At 36.2% G+C, this 22,710-nt stretch overlaps 1 protein-coding gene across 2 annotated transcripts in view; it reads right to left on the bottom strand.

The window, feature by feature from the left end:
• Gabra2 (gamma-aminobutyric acid type A receptor subunit alpha2) overlaps window positions 1-22,710 on the bottom strand; it is a 146,391-nt gene that overhangs the window by 47,371 nt on the left and 76,310 nt on the right. For both annotated transcript variants that reach the window (XM_055629379.1, XM_055629380.1), the window contains 4 exons: window positions 13,918-14,138; window positions 11,832-11,914; window positions 3,982-4,125; window positions 2,758-2,910 (listed from right to left, as the gene is read on the bottom strand). In XM_055629379.1, the coding sequence (XP_055485354.1) occupies window positions 2,758-2,910; window positions 3,982-4,125; window positions 11,832-11,914; window positions 13,918-14,138 (601 nt within the window). The remainder of the gene's footprint in view (window positions 1-2,757; window positions 2,911-3,981; window positions 4,126-11,831; window positions 11,915-13,917; window positions 14,139-22,710) is intronic.

The raw sequence follows: 22,710 nt of genomic DNA, 5'->3' as shown, positions 1-22,710 counted from the left end.
AAGGAAGGAAGGAAGGAAGGAAGGAAGGAAGGAAGGAAGGAAGGAAGGAAGGAAATAAATCAGTAAGGCAAAAGCTACCATACCAACCACATTCCTGTAAAGAGCCCATGCCTAAGAATAGTTGCCCGACACAAAATGGTCTTCCATTCCTTTCTTAGTGCATTTTGCACCTGCTTAGTTCTTTCTAGAACAGTCCCATAAAATGAAAAACTTTTTATTATGACAGCTGAGACTATATCTCAGGGGAAGAATATATATTTAGCTGTTAATATGTTCCTGTTTATGTGAGGTTGAAATTTTATTTTCTTCCTAATTCTCCGAACATACTATTCAGTTTATAAACGTTTCTAAATCTCACAATTCAAATTTAGTAAGGATTCTTTCCCCTGGCCCTATATTCTCCCAGCTAATTTGTACCCTATGTAAATCCTATGGAAATCCATGAATTCCATTGCCTATTAGCCAGTGATTCCCATGTTTGCCATTGATTTATGTTCTATATACTATGTTCACTGAACTGAAAACTGATATTATAAGTAACCTCAAAATCAAAATCAACAGAACCTGAAATACATTCATTTCCCTAAATTTTCTATTCTGTTAATTTTTCTTTTGTTAATTACATCATTCACTAAAATAAACAAAGAAAAATTATCTTAAATCTTCTATTAAATTATTCTTTCTCTACAGTTATGATGCATATCTATCCAGACTCCCTGACCTTTTCCTAATAATATTTAATATTTTCTTATTTCCCTAAATATTCTTTATTAACAATATCATTTTACTCTATTGGGCTATTTAAATATGTCTCTAACTTTGTTCATACCTGGTTATTTCTTATATTTAAGCTTCTACAACAGTGACAATTTTTTTCTAAATTACAAATAGGATCACATCAGCCTAAAAATTATAACTTTAAAACATATAAATACATTTTAGAAATCTGCCACACAACATCATGTTAATAACTAACAATGTTGTATGATATGAATAATTTCTGCCAAGCGAATGAAACTCATGTTAAGTGCTTCCAACATTTATAAAAATGAGAAAGGAGATAAAAGGAAGAAGATAATGGCCATAACATTTCATGTGTATTCCCTAATATCCATACTCATTGGGATATATTAAATATAGTTTTATATGGGTCATTAATATGCAACAAAATAGTTATCAAAATAAAATATATAGCATGTAGTAAATAGCAAGCATGTTTTTCCTGAGGGTTTTACCAATATCATGACATCAGAACACCATAACAAATCGCCTGTTCTGTAACTGGAGATTAGTTCTACTAAGATGAGCTGCAGTCCCATTCTCATTAAGGCCTTGCACTATATCTCTATCTGGATCTCCACTGTCCATCACCAAACACAATGTGTCTATTCATTCCTTAACATTACTGACACTCCATTCTCCTTGGTGACTATTTTGCTCAGCCCATCTTCTCAAGACATTCCTACTCATTCTAAGACATATCTTTTTTTTTGGGGGGGGGGATCAGATTTCTTATGCAAACTCTGTCTTTTTTTATTTATTAGACTTTATTCATTTTGTATCCCCCCATAAGCCCCTCCCCCCCTCCTCCCCCCTTCCCCCCCCCTTTCTACATGCATGCCCCTCCCCAAGTCCACTGACATATCTTAAATATAAAGTCACCATAGTATTCACTGACTTCGAGTTAAGAGAATAGTGTTTCAGGTTTCTATACCAGTGTGAATGTTGCACTGCAATAAACCCTTCATCCCATACTGGATTATCCTTTGGTTATTCTGTTTCCAGCCACTAACCAAACCGCCTGGGTGCGGGATATATTTTGTGTGTTTTGCTTTCCCAGTTCCTCTCAGCAACACTTTCATAAATGAATGAGAGTGCCACACACACACAAAGACACAGAGACAATTGGATATAACATGGGCTCAGCCTTTTCTACGCTAGGAAAAAAAATCATCAAATTCTTCTGCACTGTTTTAAAATGTTAAATTTTAAGTGGGTCTGGTGGTGTGCACTTGCAATCTTAGCCCTGAAGAGATGGAAGCCTGTCTCAGTTACGCAGTAGAGCATTGCTGCGAAGGAGAGGAGGCGGCTGTACCAAATACACTGTGTAAATGGATAACTTTCTCCGTCTCCATCTAAAATTAATAGGTTACATTCTTTTCACTTTAGAGTAAAACCAAAGTAAATACAGCCTTAAAACCTGATATTCTCCGCTTTAAATTTGAAAACTCCTTCACCTTCGTTTAATTAAGAAAATCAAATGCCCCAATGAAAGTAAAGAAATTCTTGCTCAATATTTTCCTTTTCTTGTGACTGGAAGAACTAATATCACTTTTTTTTTTCATTAAGAAGGGGAAGAAAGAGAAATTAATATAGGAGACCTTTAAATATAATATTCTTCCACCCTAAATTAAAATCTAAAAAAACAAAAAAAAAAACAAGGAAAACACCTTTTCTGTTAGCATAGAGATGAATGATAAAACGCTGGATGAATAAAGAGAAAATAATATTTTTAAAAAGCTAAAAAAAACCCAACTAAATGTAATTTCAGCATATTTGTGTAACTCATGCCTTTATTAAGAGTGTGGTACTAATTACAGTTTATAGGTCTGGGCCTCTGTCTTCTCATCTATAAATCACAACCAACATTTCCTGCAGTATATATCACAAGGCATTGAAGTGACGAGAATCAAAAGAGAGAAACTTTGGGAAGAACCCTTCGAGACAAAATGTGCTGTTCTCCAGGCGTTCACTCACCGAACACTGTTCTTGCAGGCACAGATTCTCTGTTAAGCCAGAATGACACTTGAGAGAGAATGACAGTCATGATGCAAGGCAGATAGGTCTGAATCACAAAATACCCAATTTTTCTTTTCAAGTGGAAATGAGCTGTCATTACAGTATATTCACCTGGAAGGAGAATTTAAGAAGCTTAAGGAACTGTAATTGTCAATAGTCAGAACAATTTGGAAATGGAAGGGATTAGAAGAATAGTCCATGATAAAAAAAAAAAAAAAGAAGAAGAAGAAGAAGAAGAAATGATCACACACATTTCATGAACACTTGAAATGCTTCATTAGAATGAGTATTTAAAAAAAGAATTACCCACTGTCAACAACATTGCGCTGCTTTGCCCCATGACATGGTGTTCATTTTTCTGTTTAGGTCATGCCCACTCCTCAGCATGAGTTTAAAGACTCTGCTAGTGGATGATCTTCTAGGCTTAAGTCCCTCATGCTGCTACAGTGATTGATCTGACACAAACTTTTCTGGATCTCCAAAGTACCTGTTCTGGGTCTCGTTGCTGACACTGCTCTTTCAGCCCAGGTTTTTCACATTAAACTCTGTCACCATTTCTGACTTTTTCTCTGCTTTATGCCTGCTGTAATTTGCTTCAGTCAGTTTTGTCTAATTCTCACACCTACCTTCTGTTTTTTTTTTCTTTTTTTTTGTTCTCTCTCTCCCTCCCACGATTTTAATGATTGCCAGATGTAAGATAATTGGTCCACACAGCTGCCTTTTTCTTTACTGAGGAGAGCCTCAGATAGGAGCTCTCCGTGCAGGACAGTGGCAATTACCCAGAATCAAGAGTTGAATAATCATAAATTATCCACAATAGGAGAAAAAAATGAGAAAACCAGAGAAATTGTTGTTCCTGCTTTGAAGATAAATATGAAAGTAGACTGATCTGAAAAGACAAATATTGTTGAGTGAGTAGTATGTTTGTTTTAAGACATGGTGTTTAAAACCAAGCACACATATATGAATCTCCCTGGAACCTTGTTAAAATATAGACCCCGCTTCAGTAAAAGACTGGTTTAAGATTTTTGAATGTTTCAAAAGCTCCCAAGAAACTGGTGTCATTAGTCTAACGAGTCCAAAGATAAAATGTTTTTAATCATCTGACACATTTTTAATGATTTTATCCTAGTATATTTTTGGGGGATTGGGCATTAGATGTATTTTAAAAATGTTACTAACCTGTGCTGGATTTAATTGTCTCCTTCCCAATTGACTGGCCCAGCAAATCATATTGGTTTAATCTAGAGCCATCAGGAGCAACCTGAACTGAGTCAGAAGCATTATAAGTCCAAATATAAGTGACTTCCGAGGTTGTGTAAGCATCTGTCAGGGACAAGGAACACATTTTGGAAACATTGAATGAAAAACACTAACCACATGGTCCATTTACAAGTTTAGATTCCATACAGTAGCTATTGTCTCACAAATCAACATTTTTAATGCTCACAGATTTAGAGGGAAATATGCCTTTGAATCTATAACTTTAAAATTATATGGATGGAGAGGTACAGGAGAGCGAATCATGAACATGAAAATATTTTCATTGCTACCACTTTGAAAGGAGACGAGTAAATTTCTCTTTAGAGCCAGTAAATGTCACTGTTTCCCAAGCAGACAAAGACATTGTGAGTTCAGTGTCCAAGTGGGTTCCATAGTAATGGGAACAGGGACTGTTTCTGACATGAACTGATTGGCTTGCTCTTTGATCACCTCCCCCTGATTGGGGAGCAGCCTTACCAGGCCACAGAGGAAGACAATGCACCAGCTCTTGATGAGACCTAACAGACTAGGATCAGAAGAAAGAAAAAGAAACCCTCCCTTATCAGTGAACGTGGGGAGGGGCATGCGTGGAGAAGGGGGAGGAAGGGAGGGATTGGGAAGGGAGGAGGGAGGGAACTAGAGGGGGGATACAAAGTAAATAAAGTACAATTAAAATAAAATAAAATTAAAATTAAAAAAAGAAGAAACAAAGGTAGTCACGCAGTTTATTTTGAAATTGTGACCTTCCGTGAAATCAAAATTATAATCTAAAAGTATTTGGTTTTCTAAACATTAAACTTATTTAGTTAGGAAATGATAACTTAAGTAATGTTGAATGAAGGCATTTAAGTAGGACAATAAGAAATAATTGCAGACATTAAAAATAAATTAGAATATTATATAGTATCATGACATTATAAATGCATTTTCGAACATCTCCACTTATAAGCTAACTAATGATCAACAATGTACTTGTGTAGCATTCCAGTTACGGATTAACAGAAAGAGGAAACATAACATCATTGTATTTGACCAAATATAAAGAACTTATCAGAATAAGCTGCTTCTGGAGTTGAACAGAGGCTGCACATCTGGCATTAGCAGCTCTCTGTGCTGCTACTTCCTTTGCCTTGTGAGTCCTATTTTGGACCAGCTAAACCCTCCCCTCCCCTAGTCCCAGCGCAGTGAGTCTCCTCACAACAGCATGTAAAGGTGTGGACAATTCTGCTCTAGTGCCAACCTTTGGAGAACTTAGTTGTACTTTTGTATTTTATATGGCTGCTTGGGAGACAAAAACAATATGATGTGGCAGTCTCATCTAGGGAGGAAAACAGGACCAGTTTTTTTTTTTTTTTCTAGCATTATCTTTGCCTTCTGTATTTTCTTTCTTTGTTCTGTAAAGATATTTGCACATAATACCAGGGAACCAACAGGGTCCTCCCACTAAACTCGAACTAAGGTGTGCAACCTAAATTGATTTCCATTCAAGTATCAGGTGCAACACAGGAGATGTTAATATGTATGTTTTTTTCATTAGCTGTATGATCTTTAAATGACATTCAATGTTATATGGATTTCTGAATATTGCTACCAATGTTAATATCAGTTATATACTCCTTATACTTATATATGGATTTATGCATCTTCAAATAAATTATGTTATATAAAACAATATTTGAAATAGGATTCTAAAAATAGTTGTAGCTCTACAGACATATTTATAGATGTTTCTACAATACTTTAATAGATAAATATATTTGAACATGTAAACTCTAGTTTTTTAAAGTCTAAGTTGCCATTTAGGTGAATTCAATTAAATAATTACTTGTGATGCCACCGCAAACATTAAATAATAAGTTAGCAATGTAGGTAACTAAGCCTTCATTCGTAGATCAAGTGGATTGCTTTGTTTCCCTCAAGAGTAAACATGCTGCTTCTTCCTACAAAAGCATTTCCAATACTGCACAATTTAAAAAACCAAAAAAACATTGTTTGAATCTTCATATTACCACTAGATATCACTAACAGATTTTAAAGTCTAGAAAACTGATGATATTCTTTTAAAAATTATGAGATGCATGTGGGCAAAGACTATCTGATTTATTTCTGTAAGTGTTCTCAATTTGCTCCTGCTAAGGTAATAATTAAGCTAACTATGTAAATTAAATTTCATCTGCATATCTGACATTAGTCCATGAACACATTATAGAAAATGTATTGAACACATTTTCTCTATATGAATATCAAAAAAGCATTTACTGAATTTGTTAACTAATAATCTATATGATCTGGTTTTGTATATGTTTAGTGTAGTGAAAGGACAAGAAATGGAATGTAATGTAGTGCAGCTCAGAAGCATTCCCTTGTGCTCAGACCATCAGGTCAGCCAGGAGGCCATCATGATGCTTATCAATAAAGTATAAATGAAGGAAAGAGGATGGAGACATAGCTTAGCAGTTAAGAGCAGGTATCACCCCTGCAGAGAAACAGTGTTTAGTTCTAAGCACCCATGCTGGGTGGGCTCACAAATTCCTGAGACCCCATCTCCAGATGATCTGATGCTCTCTTAGGCTTCTGTAAGCTCCTGCAGTCATGTGAATCTATCTCTCCCTACACACACCCACAATTTCAAATTTTGAAAGGAAGTTATTTTCAAAAGAAGAAAAACCTTGGTTTAAAAATTGCTTTATAAATACAATGGAATACTACTCAGTTATTAAAAAGAAGGAAAACATGACATTTGCAGGCAAATGGATGGAACTAGAAAAGATCTTCCTGAGTGAAGCAGCCCAGAAGCAAAAAGACACTCACAGTATATACTCACTTGTAAGTGGATATTAGACATATAGAATAAACATACTAAAATCTATAGTCCTAAAGAAGCTAAACAAGAAGGACTCTAGGGAAGAGGTTTAATCTTCTTTCAGAAGGGCAAACAAGATAGACATCAGAAGTGGGAGAAGATAGAGAACAAGACAGGAGCCTACTACAGAGAGCCTCTGAAAGACTCTGATCGAGGTATCTAAGCAGAGGCTGAGACTCATAGCCAAACTTTGGGCAGAGGGCATGGAATTTTATGAAAGAACTGGGAGATAGAAAGACCTGGAGAGGACAGTAGCTCCACAAGGGGACCAAGAGAGCCAAAAACAAAAACAAAAAATCAAACAAACAACAACAACAAAAAAAACAAAAGATGGACCCTTCGGGCCCTACAGAGACTGATACTCCAACCATACACGGAGATGACCTAAAACCTCTGCTCAGATGCAGCCCATAGACTCAGTCTCCAAGTGGGTTCCGTAGTAAAGGGAGCAGGGGCTTTTTCTGCATGAACTCAGTGGCAGGTTGTTCATCTCCACCCTTGGGACAGGGGGTGCAGCTTTGCCTGGCCACAGAAAAGATAATGCAGCCAGTCCTGAAGAGACCTGATAGGCCAGGGTCAGATAGAAGGGAGGTCTTCCTCCCCTACCAATGGACTAGGGGAGGGTTCTATAGCTGGGATACAAAGTGACTAATTGTGATAAATAATAAATAAAAATTAAAAAAATAAATGCCACATTGAAAGAAGGATTTCGTACAGGGATTTTAATTTATTCAAATAACCTATGTTTGAGTGCTAGTCTGCATTATACATGTTTATAATCACTTACTTAATAGTTGGTAGTCAATTAATGTATTTCCAAATCATCTTAAGCTATTAACATTTGTCCTAAAAATATAAGCTTTCAAGGTGGCTTTTTTTTTTCTTGAAGCTAATGTACAGAGTAACACTATACTTATTTTCAGGAAATTTCAAATCAATGAAACATTAAAAACATAAAGGTTTAAGATTATATGAGTAAAACAAGAATGAATTTTAAATTTCAGAAATACAGAAAAGATGCTTCTTTTATTTAAGGAGAATGATAAAGTTCCAGAAATTCAGTTCTCTTATGGAGCTGGTACTTCTCAAAGAGAGCAAGAAATAACTACAAGATAATGCCATGGTTGCTTCTGCCAAAACTTTTTGTGCCAGTATGTTAAGGTTGTTCTCTCGCTTCACAGTGCTCTCCATACTGCTAGCACAGATGCCGCAAGCACCTGCTATACACAGAGATAAATACCGGAATGCGTAAACTGCTTGTGCAATGTGTCAGAACATGGATGCGAAGAAAGCAAAATAAAATTAATAACTACATTGAAAAATATAGGGAACAGAAACTTTGCATATTGACCACATGCATTCTGCACAGAACAAACCGTAATAATCTCAGGCATCCGATATCCCATTACTTTGTAGCTGCGCTCTCTGAAGCTTCTAATTTGAGATCAAACACTTCTAAGCAAATTCATTTCACTTTCAGTATTGAGGCATCTGGCCACTGACATCTGATGTCATAGTAACAATAACTCATCTACTGGAAACACTTGTCCTTCTCATATCATTATGGCATCTTGCATAAATTCTTTTTGGTGCCAAAGCTTTTCAAGTTTCTCTTTAATGTCACTTATGCAATGCAAATGAGTTTCTCTGCTGCATCTGTTCTGGTTTTCTCAACACTGTGTTTACGTTGTATAACATGATTGACTATCTTAAATAATATTGGAAGAAATGCCAGTTTTGAAATGATGGTTCTCATGACAACAAAGAAAGCCTTGTGGTTAAGCCCAGAGAAGGTTCTCAAAGAAAACTGAGATTCCCTCTTTCTACAAGGGTACCACAAAGCATACAAGCCTTAACCTCTCCACAAAGCAGGAAGAAGAAGAGGGAGGAAGGGTGGAATTGAGAGGGGATGAGGTAGGGGGCTACATCTGGGATACAAAATGAATAAATTGAAAGGATCATCCTGAGTGAGCTGTCCTAGAAGCAGAAAGACACACATGGTATATACACACTCATATAGACATGCAATATAGGATAAACCTACTAAAATATGTACATCTAAAGAAACTAATCAAGAGAGAGGACCCTGACTAAAATGCTCAGTCCCCATCTTGAAAGACAAGGAGGAAGGAAATCAGAAGAAGAAAACAGGAAACAACCTAGGAACCTGCCACAGAGGGCCTCTGAAAGGCTCTACCCTGCAGACTATCAAAGCAGATACTGAGACTTATGGCCAACTGTTGAGCAGAGTGCATGGAATCTTATGTAAGAAGTGGGAAATAGTAACATCTGGAGAGGACAGGAACTCCACAAGGAGAGCAACAGAACCAGAAAATTTGAACATGGGTCTTCCCAGAGACTCATACTCCAACCAAGTACCAGGCTTGGAGATAACCTAGAAGCCCTGCACAGAAGTAGCCCATGGCAGTTTAGTGTCCAACTGGGTTCCATAGTAATGGGAAGAGGGACTGCCTCTGACATAATCTGATTGGCTTGCTCTTTTATCACCTCCCTCTGAGGGGGAAGCAGCCTTACCAGGTCACAGAAGATGACAATGCAGCCACTCCTGATGAGATCTGATAGACTATGATCAGAAAGAAGAAGAGGAAGACCTCCCCTATCAGTGGACTTGGGGAGGGGCATGCGTGAAGAAGGGGGTGGAAGGATGGGATCCCAAGGGGAGGAGGGAGGGACTTATGGGGGGATACAAAGTGATAAAGTGTAATTAATAAAAATAAGAAAGGAAAAAAAAACATATAGTACTATATGCTCAAGTAAATTTGCTCAAGTACACAACAAGGACATTTGCTCAACCATGTTTGTAGCAGCTTTATTTGTAACAGCCAGAACCTGGAAACAACCCAGATGTCCATCAACGGAGGAGTGGATACAGAAATTATGGTATTTTTACACAATGGAATACTACTCAGCAATCAAAAAGAAGGAAATCATGAAATTTGCAGGCAAATGGTGGGATCTAGAAAAGATCATTCTGAGTGAAATATCCCAGAAGGAGAAAGAAAAACACTGTATATACTCACTTATATAGACCTATAAGATATGATAAACATAATGAAATCTATACACCTAAAAAGATAATCAAGAGAGCGGACATGGGGTAAGATGATCAATCCTCGTTTAGAAAAACAGATGGGATGTGCATTGAACGTATGACAGGAGTCTACTGAGCGAATCTGAAAGACTCTAACTAGCAGTGTTTTCAAAGCAGATACAAAGACTCATGACCAAACCTTTGGCAGAGTACAGGGAATCATATGAAAGAAGGGGAGTTAGTATGATGGGGAAAGGATAGGAGCTCCACAAGGACCAAATATATCTGGGCACAGGGTCTTTTCTGAGACTGACATTCAACCAAGGACCATGTATGGATATAACCAAGAACCTCTGCTCAGATGTAGCCTGTGGTAGCTCAGTAACCAATTGGTTTCCCATAGTGAGGGGAACAAGGACTATTTCTAGCAGGAACTCAATGGCAGGCTCTTTGGCCTCCCCACCCCCCAAGGGAGGAGCAGTCCTGTTAGGCCACAGAGGAGGGCTTTGCAGCCAGTCCTGAAGATACCTGATAAAACAGGATCAGAGGAATGGGGAGGAGGTCCCCCCCATCAGTGGACTTGGAAAGGGGCACGGTAGAGATGAGGAAGGGAGGGTGGGATTGGGAGGGAATGAGGGAGTGGGATACGCCTGAGATACAGAGTTAATAAAATGTAACTGATAAGAAAAAAATAAAATTAAAAAAATAAATAAAAAAGGAAAAAACATATAGTACTATATGCTATGTATGCTACCTGCCAATGCAAAATAATTTATTAAATAAAATTAGATGTTTAGATGTTTTAATATAAAAAAATGAAAGTAATAAAAAAATAAATTAATTTAAAAAAAAAGAAAAGAAGAAAAACAATAGAGGAATGTGCCATGGTCAATAGAGGAATTGACCATTAATTTTCACTGAGTTTGTAGTTTATGAGAAGATACATTCGTTCTCCTTCAGTCGTACATTTAATCAGGTTAGACATGGGAACTTCTATTTATCCAGAAAAAGGAAAGCCTGCAGCTGGTCAGAATGCACAAAAATGGTATGTCAGAAAGAGCACTGCTTTGAAAAAGGTCAGGGAAGAAGGCATGTCCAGACAGAAGGAGGCTGCCTAACTGCACTGGTGAATTAGTCCTGAACGTGCCTGGAGTGTTCTGTGGGTCCAGAAAGATGACCTGACTTTGCCTCTTTCATTCTTCAATACTGTGAATGCTTATGCTTGGCATTGTGGATACAACCCAGTGACCTAGAGAATGGCCAGAGGCACAGAAACTTTCAGAAACAATCTATGTACAAAGAATATACTATCATGTAACAATCAAATGTTGTCATCTTCATTATATGTATTCTAAGGAAAATAAAGAATTTCTTCCATCAGGCCAGTGGAAGATAGACCACTGCACAGGATTCAGCTCTTTTTCTGACCTCTGTAGCAGGCCAATAAGAAACAAGTAGTAGAATTGTTCATATATAATTCACTCTAAGATGAAAAATAATTTATTTTACATTTTCAACATGCTAGCATGAGGAAAATATGGATAAATTATAGTACTGACTCTACAACAGCCTTGATTTAGTTTTATTCACAAACTAAAATGGAGAATTCTTTATTAATAATGAAAAGAAATGGTGATTTAAACTGAAAAAATAAAAAAAAATTAAAATACTTGAATGAACAAAAGGACATTCCAATTAGCTCCTCAAGGGTAATCATCATAGCTTTCACTTCTGCATACTATTAGTCAGTTTATGATACATCCCACAATATGAGAATGAACTGCACAATTCAACAGATACGTTGCCTACTGATGACTTTATTTATTCAAAAAATATACTTTCATCCATACTTACAGCTTCCAAATTTCAGTGGGCATGAGTGAGCATCCATTGGAAAATCCTCCAAGTGCATTGGACATTCAGCTTGAACTGTAAGCCTAGAAGTCAAAATTCCACTCTTGATTTAAGTGGATTTGCTAGTCAAGATAAATCACTTGTTACTGTTTTTTTTGTTGTTTTTTTTTTAACAGAATTAAAGCTTTACATTAGGCTTCAAGAGGTTTAAACACAATATAGATAAATTATATATGTATTTGAAAAATGGTTTGCCATTAACATCCCTATCAATATTTAATAGCTGAAGATGCTTAAAGCTCTATCACGGAAAGGGACATCTTTTTTCTCATCTCATTAACTACACAGAAAAGTGGATGGAATACTTTAGCAAATGATTCCTTAAAGTTAGGCAATTGTATAATATCTTGTTTTTATATACGTAAGTACGTGTTTAGAAATAGACCAGCTATAGATAGATGGATAGATCTCCTAAAAATACATTGTTCACATGAATTTTTACCTAAAAAAATGGATATAAATTCATGAATATCAAAACATATTTTATATCTGAGTATAGTATAACAAAGAGTAATCATAGAAGACCTGTTATGAAGAACAGCTCTAATTATTTCCATTTCACATAAAAACAAAGTAAATAAACAGGAAGTAAGCTGAACAAGAAGGAAAATCTATTCTAATTAAGCTGAGAAAAGGGTGGTTGTCAGCCAACTCTGGCATAAGCTTCAAATAGTATTTAAATAGAGCCCTTTGTAATTGTCCCTAACAGTATGTAAACAAAGCACCTTAATCTATTCAAATAAGTGGTTTAAGCATAAAACCATTAAGGCTGCAACATCTAAGTTTTGCAGTATACCAAAATAGGGAAAAGAATAACCCAGTACTCCCATTGCATTATAGTTAATGGTCTTCCAGAAATCAGTACTTAACTCTTTTATTACCTGATACCACCAGGCACAACAGAAAGGAATTTTAATCAATAAAATCAAGTACTTAACTTTTCATGTGGCATTATAAGATATCAAATATGTAGAACATGATGCCCATAGGCATACAGCATCAATGGCAGCACTCTGATATTCAAATCCCTCATTAAGCACTGACTTTTAATTCTATGTCACCTTACTAGGTTTAAGATTTTTTTAGTTCTCATGTAATAAAGTGAATCTATTTTAAAATATTCATGAGAATGCTTAAAATGTAATTGTAAGGATCAACAACTACACATATTTCTATATTTTCTTTTTTTTAAGATTTATTTATTATGTACACAATATTCTGCCTGCACACCAGAAGAGGGCACCAGATCTCATTATAGATAGTTGTGAGCCACCATGTGGGTGTTGGGAATTGACCTCAGGACCTCTGGAAGAGCAGCCAGTGCTCTTAACCTCTGAGCCATCCCTCCAGCCTGTATTTCTATATTTTCGAAAAAGGACAAACTGTATGAAATTGAGGTTATGATTATTTTAAATCATGCAATAGGAATTTTATATGGTTAAGCATAACACATGATTTAAGATTAACCAATTTACTTAATACATAAAACGTATGATAATACAGATTAGAACATTCACTTAAAAATCACCAAAAATTGGATAGGCTACAGGATGGGATACAGAAAAGCAAATTACATATTTCTCTAAACAAATGTATAGTCATATACTAAACTTTTTTAATTAAAATGTAATTTTAAGAAAAGCAAAATATCAATTTTTAACAACCAAGAGAATCTTTAAGCTTAAAATTTTAATTCATTTTAAGTACATTTTTATTTACATTCCCAGACTTTCATGAAACAAAACATGAGCTATTTAGTAATTTTAGGAAAATATTCAACTTGAGATAATATTTAACCATACCTTCCCTAGATTTTTCTTTTTTATTATATTTTTATTTTTTACATTAATTACAGTTTACTCACTTTGTATCCAAGCTGTAGCCCCCTCCTTTATTCCCTCCCAATCTTACCTTTCCTCCCTCATCTCTTATACTTCTCCAAGTCCACTGATAGGGGAGGTCCTCTTCCCTAGCTTTTAAATGAATGATTTCTTAGAGTCATTGGTAATATATCACACCAACATACCTCATGGTGTACAGCAGGGTTCCATCATCCTGGATTCGAAGGAGCTTGTTTGGCATGGTCATATTATGAGCCACTGACTTTTTTCCATTGTGGAAGAAGGTGTCTGGAGTCCAGATTTTGCTAGCCATCAAATTGTTAAGTCGGAGGATATTCATAGGACCTTTAAATTTTAAACGCTCATCTTTCCATTTTTGTCGAAAGAAAACATCTATCGTGTATTCCTAAAACATAAAATTACAACGCCTTCGAAAACAGTAAATATTTTAGAAAAATAAGGCTATTAAAAATTCAAGAGACATTGTATTTTGGATAGTTTACAGGAAGCTGTATTGAGAGATGAACATACTTCAGAGAGATTAGTTCTTCCGGCTATCAAGAAATGTGGCCTCTTACAATGGTGTAGAATGTGTCCATTTACACAACTGGCTACAGATTCTTGAGAAAGAAAGAAACACATGTATTTTTTTCTTCCCACTCTCAGTTGAACAACTCTTTCGAGGTAACTGCTGTATGTGGCACATCATTTAGAAGTGCTTCCTGGGGGTGTGTGAATGAGTCTGTATGGGTCATTGTAGATTATTCCAATAATGGTGGAGCAGGCAGCATTCTGGCTTCATAAGTAAGTAAGCAAATGTAAGTAAATATAGAAGAAAAAAAACAGCTATTAAATGTTTTGTCAGATATACTGGAGATATCATACTCGGCCGACAGTCAATGTGTTGAATCCTTTTCTTTTTTTTTTTAATTAGCAAATGGTGATATGCCATAATGCTAGCAAAGTATGACTTAGTAAATGATGAATTCAAAACCATAGTAAATGATTATTAAGTTGGTTGTGTGCAATACAAGAATTTTACCCAGATCGGATCACTTAGATTCTGCATATTTCAAGTAATCATTGTGTGAAACACGCTTTAACACAACTGTACACACCAGCTAATGACTCCTCTGTTGTCAGTCATCAATATTTTAGCTTAACGGAACTGAGTTAATTTCTCTCTCTCTCTCTCTCTCTCTCTCTCTCTCTCTCTCTCTCTTTCCGACACACACAAGCACCCACAAACATTTTAGATGAAATACATGCTTACAATGGTGTTCATTATTATTACTGACAGTCTGTTGAATGCCAGTATTTGTCACTGTTTATATGTTCGTGCAAATACACATACAAATAGAAATATTTGATTATACACTTCCAAATGTAAAAACAAATCATCATATGCTTGAAAATAAACATCTTAGAAAGTAGTTCCTTCACTTAAGTAAAATATTAAAAGACAAATTTATAGCCTTTTATTACAAAATAAATACACTGTTTGGACTAGTGAAAATCAATTGAAAGTTGCCTACCGCTCCACCAAAATGTCTGGGTGATAATGATTAGCATCAAAAACATACCAGAACAGCAACAGGAAATGAAGAGTAGGCCTGTGCTACGCTCCTAATATGCACCGGAACATTCCATAATACAATATTACCTTCACTCTTTATGGATCACATAATCACTATTTAGGGAATTTCATTTAATTTAAAATATAAAAGCTAGATTAAAAGATAAGTGTTTGTGTTATGATAATCATCCATGCAAGTATTTATTTCCAATAGTATAATCTAAAATTCTGAAACATGTCACATTTATTTTTGAAAGGAAATTGAAGACATTTTAAACTTTTACATAAAGCTTCAAATTTATTTTTTACACTTTTGGAAAATTAAGGTAGGTTTTATATGATTCTGAGGGGGTTTGTACTTATTGATGTGGTTGGTGATCATATCCTGAAAACCAACCAAAAAGCAAGTATTAAAAATTTACAGGTACCAAGTTCAAGGATTATAGACCCACTTATGAGTGAGTATATACCATGAGTGTCTTTCTGTTTCTGGGTTACCTCACTCAAGATGACCTTTTCTAGTTCCCATCATTTGCCTGCAGTGACAGGTTCTCTGATCACCTCCCCGTGGAGGGTGCAGCCTTGCTAGGCCACTCAGGAAGACAATGCAGGCAGTCCTGATAGACCTGATAGGCTAGGATCAGATAGATAGGGAAGAAGACCTTAGCTAACAGTAGACTAGGGGAGGGGCATGGGGGAGAAGGAGGAGGTGGGATCAAGAGGGGATGAGGGAGAGGGCTACAGACAGGATACAAATTGAATAAATTGTAATAAATGATAATAATAAAAAATTAAAAAATAAGACTTTATAGCATACCAAGTGTTTCCATCAAATCTATCCAACAGGAAGAGTGTCTTTGCCTCCTATTCCCACAGGCCAAAGCTGTTTCATTCTAAGCAAAGCTAACAACCAACATTCTCTACTATTTCCACAACAGAGTAAAATCTGGACCAGCCTGAGCAAAGAACTTTATTTTTCTGTGAACAGCTGGAACTGAAGCTGGTCTCTTTTTCTCTTGTTCAAAGCTCTGCAATCTCAGAAGACAATGACCATCACTCCAGTGTGTATGACGCTTTGGCTTTCAAGTATCTTACATGTTTTCCAGAATGGGAGGGGGACATTCATATGTACTTTATATTATCTTGTTTCCAGACACATAAAAGTGTATAAAAATATTATGAAGCTGGTTAAGCATACTTCCTGTCAAAACCGATGATAACCAGTTAGATTTCCATAACCCACATGATAAAGGAAAAAAAAATCATGCAAGTTATATTCTGAATTGCACATGAGTTCTTTTTCTGTCCCTCTCTCTCTTCTTCCCCTTTTTATAATCTCTCTCACACACAAAATCAATTAATTAATAATAGTACAATCACATTGTGATGCTTATCATAAAGATTACTTAAGACTACATCCTGTCTTACTCATTCTCAATTATGTTCCCTTGGTATTGGAAGAAAATTTATCTTGAATTTGGCACTTATCAATCCCATGCATGAGTTTAGGAGTGTAAATTACATGTTATGGCAATTTATTTATTTTTTAATTATTTTTTTTATTTTTTAATGTTAGTTACAGTTTATTAACTTTGTATCCCAGCTGTATCCCTCTCTATCATTCTCTCTCAACCCCACCCTCTCTCCCTCATCTTTTCCCTATCCCTTTCCAAGTCCACTGATTGGGGAGGACCTCCTACCCTTTTATATGACCTTAGCTTATCAGGTATCTTCAGGTTTGGCTGCTGAGTCCTCCTCCTGTGGCCTAGCAGGGCTGTTCCTCCCTCGGGTAGGGGGAAAGGTCAAAGAGCCAGCCATTGAATTCATGTAAGAAATAGTACCTGTTCCACTTACTAGGAAACCCACTTGGGTACTGAGCTACCATGGGCTACATCAGAGCAGGGGTTCTAGGTTATACCCATACACGGTCCTTGGTTAGAGAAACAGTCTCACAAAAGACCCCTGTGCCCAGATATATTTGGTCCTTGTGGAGCTCCTGTCCTCCCCAGGTCATCCTAACTCCCCTTTCTTTCATATGATTCTCTGCACTCTGCTGAAGATTTGGTTATGAGTCTCAGTATCTGCTTTGATGCACTGCTAGGTAGAGACTTTCAGAGGCCCTCTGTGGTAGGCTCCTGTCCAGTACACAATAAGGACATTTGCTCAACCATGTTCATAGCAGCTTTATTCATAATAGCTAGAACCTAGAAACAACCCAGATATCCATCAATGGAAGAATGGATACAAAAATTGTGTACTTTTAGACAATGGAATACTACTCAGCAATTAAAAACAAGGAAATCATGAAACTTGCAGATAAATGGGTGGATCTAGAAAATATCCAGAAGAAGAAAGACACACAAGGTATATACTCACTTATAAGTGGGTACTAGACCTATAAGATAGGACAAACATACTGAAATCTGTACACCTAAAGAAGATAAACAAGAAAGAGGACCCTGGGTAAGATGATCAACCCTCACTTAGAAAGACAAATGGGATGAACATCATATGTAGGAGAAAACAAGTAAGAGGACTGGCAATTTAAAAATGTATATAAATTCCATTCTTAGCTGTATAGTTGACAGTATTGACTTATAATCTACATAAAACTTGGTTTCATTTTTACGGTCATAAAGCACTATTTTGGAATATTATGTCACAACCTAGACATCTTTCCATGTCCTTAAATGTTTCCTCTATTTACAGTTTACCATTGTCACAATTTCACTGTGAACATTCTTTTTTAACCTTACCACACAAAATTATGAGAGCTAGATGCATGACTAGTGTAAATGACTCAAAGTGTCACCTGGCAGATGTAATTTTTGAAATCAGTAGAGTTCACCTTTCTTTTAAAATATTTTGACATTTCATTAATTGTGGCTCTATTTCATTTACTTTTTTTTCTATTTTATGTTGTCTGCTTTTTGTAGCAGTATGAAAACAATTTATGTAATCTGTTATACAGCATGTAAGGAAATATATAACTCTAAAATAAATAACACAAATGTGTACCACCTCTCATGGTTATATTCATAATAGTCCTTTAAAAATGAACTACCTTTACTTTTCACATTTAGGCTTTCATCCACTGTATTACTGTGTGTATGAGATAAAAGAAAATTTCATTACTGTCAAATTGAAGATACTTAGGAATTTCCATTTTGGCTGTTCTCAATTTCATATTGGAAAAATTATGACTATATTTTTGTGTTTACAAATACATTAGTTTACCATGTTTATGCTTTACAATTTATTTTAATCCTACTATAATTAAAATATGGGACTAACAAGAATTTAGAATGTACTAAAAATTTTAGGTCAAAGGTTTTTGTTGTAGAACCTAACCATCTCTATATTTTATGATGATTCTGTTTACTTAACATTTATTGTTATATTAGTCCTGGGCATATTTCCTTGCTATATTGTTTTTAATGGACACAACTACTGAAATGATGAGACTAGAAGAGTCTTCATGAGTGAGATGAATTAGTAAAAACAGAGAGATAGCAATAATATTATAGAAAAGGAATCATAAAAGAAAATAGATATACATTTGTGTATGGTGTGTATGTGTGTGTGTGGATGAGTACATGCACACATTTGCAAGTGTGGATGCAATCAAAATATAAGGAGAGTATTAAACTACCAGAGACTTGGAAAGTACAAAAATGTCAACCATGTCAGCTAGTGTTCAAAGATAAGGAAATATTAGGATTAAAAAGTGCAGAAAATTCTGTAGCTTTAAAGCCTAGCCTCTTGTTATTGACCCTGCAGTCTTGAATGAATCCCTGTGGGCCATCTCTTCTGGTCTCACACTGATCTTAGCTGAGTTGGACTTTGTGGAGCAGAGGACTTCTGGTTCATTAAGATGCTGTCCCATAAGAACACATGGGCAGCTCAGCTTGGCTCTGAGTGTATGAACCTTTCTCAACCTCCTCTAGGAAGCATGGGTTAGAAAAGCGTACCTTTTCATTCAATGAGAAGAAAACAAAACCAAAAACCCATTGTTCATGTCTCCCGGCAGCTGTAGGTCACACACCTGAGTTGCACAGTTGGAGATGATTCCTTTCTTTGGGGAATAACTATATAGTTAAGTATAAAAGACATAACTAGGGCCAGTATAACACTGTTACAACCCAGGACACTGACATTCTGTGTAGAAAATAGTAAAAAGATGCTGGTGAATGAAGGTTCAGGATATCTGAAATTTAAATGAAATTCACTTTTTCTGATCTTATAGATACATCAGATTATAATCGTATGCATGTCACTTTAAGTAAATACACTGCATCTAATTAAAAAGCAAGCCTTTAAGCAGAATTCTAATCAAATTAGAACGGTAGTATATGAACTAGAACAGGTATATTCATTGATATGTTGTACAAAAATATTAAAATTTTCATTCTTATGCTAAACATCCTTAGCCATCAGAGAGATGCAAATCAAAATGACCCTGAGATTTCACTTTAAACCCATCAGAATGGTTAAGATCAAAACTCAAGTGACAACACATGCTTGAGAGGTTGTGGAGAAAGGGGAACCCTCCTCCATTGCTGGTGGGAATGTAAACTTGTACAACCACTTTGGAAATCAATCTGGCACTTTCTCAATCAGAAAGACTGCTTCCTCAAGATCCAGCTATAGCACTCTTAGGCATATATCCAAAAGATGCTCAAGTACACAACAAGGACATTTACTCAACAATGTTTGTATCAGGTTTATTTGTAACAGCCAGGACCCAGATGTCCATCAACGGAGGTGGATACAGAAATCGTGGTATTTTTACACAACGGAATACTACTCAGCAATTAAAAATAAGAAAACCATGAAATTTGCAGGCAAATGGTGGGATCTAGAAAAGATCATTCTGAGTGAGATATCCCAGGAGCAGAAAGACACACGGTATATACTCACTTATATGTGGGTACTAGACCTATAAGATAGGATAAACAAACTGAAATCTGTACACCTAAAGAAGTTAAACAAGAAGGAGGTCCCTGGGTAAGATGATCAACCTTCACAAGCCTGGGATCAGAATTCAAGTACTCCAACAGCTTCCCGCTCATCCTACAGTGTGCAAGAGTGTAACTCTTCCAGGATCTCATTTGCTTCAAATTGGAACCCGGTGAAGGAAGAGAAGCTGTGTAAACAAGCAGGTCAATTTTTCCCAGAGCTGCACCAAGTCACCAGAGGAATGGTTCTCTCCAACTCACCACGGACTGGGGCTGACCACCTGGTTACCTAAACCATCATGTTTCTCCATCTCTCCATAATCTATCGTATTAGTGGACGAGGAACTAACCTAACAATTGATTTAAAACAATATTATTATTGCGTGTTGGGTGCATCTGTGCTGATGGGTGCAGAGCAGTCTGTGAAAGACAACTGGGATGGACATTGGAAGTAGGACACAACAAGTAACAGGACAGGAGCCTGCCACAGAGGGCCCCTGAAAGACTTTTCCTAGAAATGTATCAAAGCAGATGGTGAGACTAATAACCAAACCTTCAGCAGAGTGCAGGGAATCATATGAAAGAAGAAGAAGTTAGTATGACCTAGAGGGACAGGAGCTCCACAAGGACCAAATATATCAGAGCACAGCAGTCTTCTATGAGACTGTTTCTCCAACAAAGGACCATACATGGATATGACCTAAAACACCTGCTCTGATGTAGCCCATGGTAGCTCAGTATCCATGTGGATTCCCTAGTATGGGGAACAAGGATTATTTATGACATGAACTCAGTGACTGGCTCATTGATCTTCCCTTCCCTCCCCCCAAGGGAGGAGCAGCCTTGCTAGGCCACAGATAAGGACATTGCAGCCAGTCCTGAAGATACCTGATAGGCTAGGGTCAGATGGAAGGGGAGGAGGACCTCCCCTATCAGTGGACTTTGAAGAGTGCAGGGCAGAGATGAGGGAGGGAGGGTGGAATTGGGAGGGAAAGAAGGAGGCGGCTATGTCTGGGATACTAGTGAATGACCTGTGATTAAAATAAAATAATTTTTCCTTCTTCTGTAGCACTAATATATGACCTATATAAAGTCTTGGCATAAGAAAATCACCATGTGTGTATGTTCTGTAATATAATACTGACAATTTTACTGTATCCATTTTTATACTTAATTTTGTTTATAAGCTTGCCCATAGAGAAAAGAAAGCAGTAACTGGGAATGGTTGAGTGATGGTCTTCCTTTCAGTGGACAGTGAGTGACAATTTATACTATATACTTTTGATTAAACTAACTCAAATTGAAGGAAAGAAATGTCTTTTTACAAACTAAAATTAAGATACCATAAAAAATATTACCAAATTGCATTATACAAATAGAAAATAAAAATATATGCCAGTCTGTGCCTTCATAAGAAATTTTAAATGATAAATTATCCATAAAAATTATAAGTGTAAATGACTGATAATTGTGAATGATACTATTCAAAAAATTGGTCTACATACACTCTGTTTAAAGCTAAGCTTAATTTGTTTTACTTATTTTTTAATGCTGAAAGCCTTATTTCCAAAGTATTATCTTGTGATAGGGGGTAATATGATAACAAAATTTACAAGTATTTCACTTAGATTATTTATTTAGAATTTTATTTATTATTTATTTATTCATTTATTTATTTAGTAAGAAGGAAAGCTAATAATGTTTTGCTTCTGCTGATGGTAAGTTACTTTTTATTTCCGTCCATGCTCAAATTAACCACAACTCAATATTAGTGAGCAGTGTGCTTACTAATGAAAACACACAAATGATTTTGATGTAAAATTATATATAGCAAAATTCATTCATTTATAAGTTCCTGTCCATCTACTAATGAGTCTATTCAATAAAATGGATTTCTTAGTAAAACAATATGAACAATTACATTGGTTTATTAAATTCTAATATTGGGTAATATTTAATTTTGAGTAAGAGTGTTATATTCATTTCTTTCTTTCCTTTCTTTTTTACTTTTTTAAAAGTTTATTAATTTTTATTCACTTTACAACATCCTACTTGTTGCCCCATCCCTCCTCCCCTCTGTCCCACCATTCCTTCCACTTCCTTCCCTCTGCCCCCTCACCTATTCCACAGAAAAGTCGAACTTCCTTTCCCATTCATCCCAGCTCATCAAGTTGCAATGGGGCTAAGCCTGTCCCTTTCCCCTGTGGCCTGGCAAGGCAGTCCCTCCTGGGGGAAGTGATGAAAAAGTAGCAGATGAATCCATGTCAGAGGCAGTCCCCACTTCCCTTACTAGCAGACACAAATGAAGCCTAAGCTGGCCATCCGCTACATCTTCGTAAGGGTCCTTAGTTGATGCTTCAGTCATACACAGACGGTATGTACTCACTTATAAGTATAAATTAGCCATTAGACACAGATGAGACACAGACCCAAAGAAGATAAAT

This window comes from Psammomys obesus, unplaced genomic scaffold, assembly GCF_907164565.1.
Source record: "Psammomys obesus unplaced genomic scaffold, mPsaObe1.curated_primary_1811, whole genome shotgun sequence".
NCBI lineage: Eukaryota > Metazoa > Chordata > Mammalia > Rodentia > Muridae > Psammomys > Psammomys obesus.
Note: the sequence above shows the minus strand (reverse complement) of the source record. Positions and strands in the feature narration are given on the sequence as shown.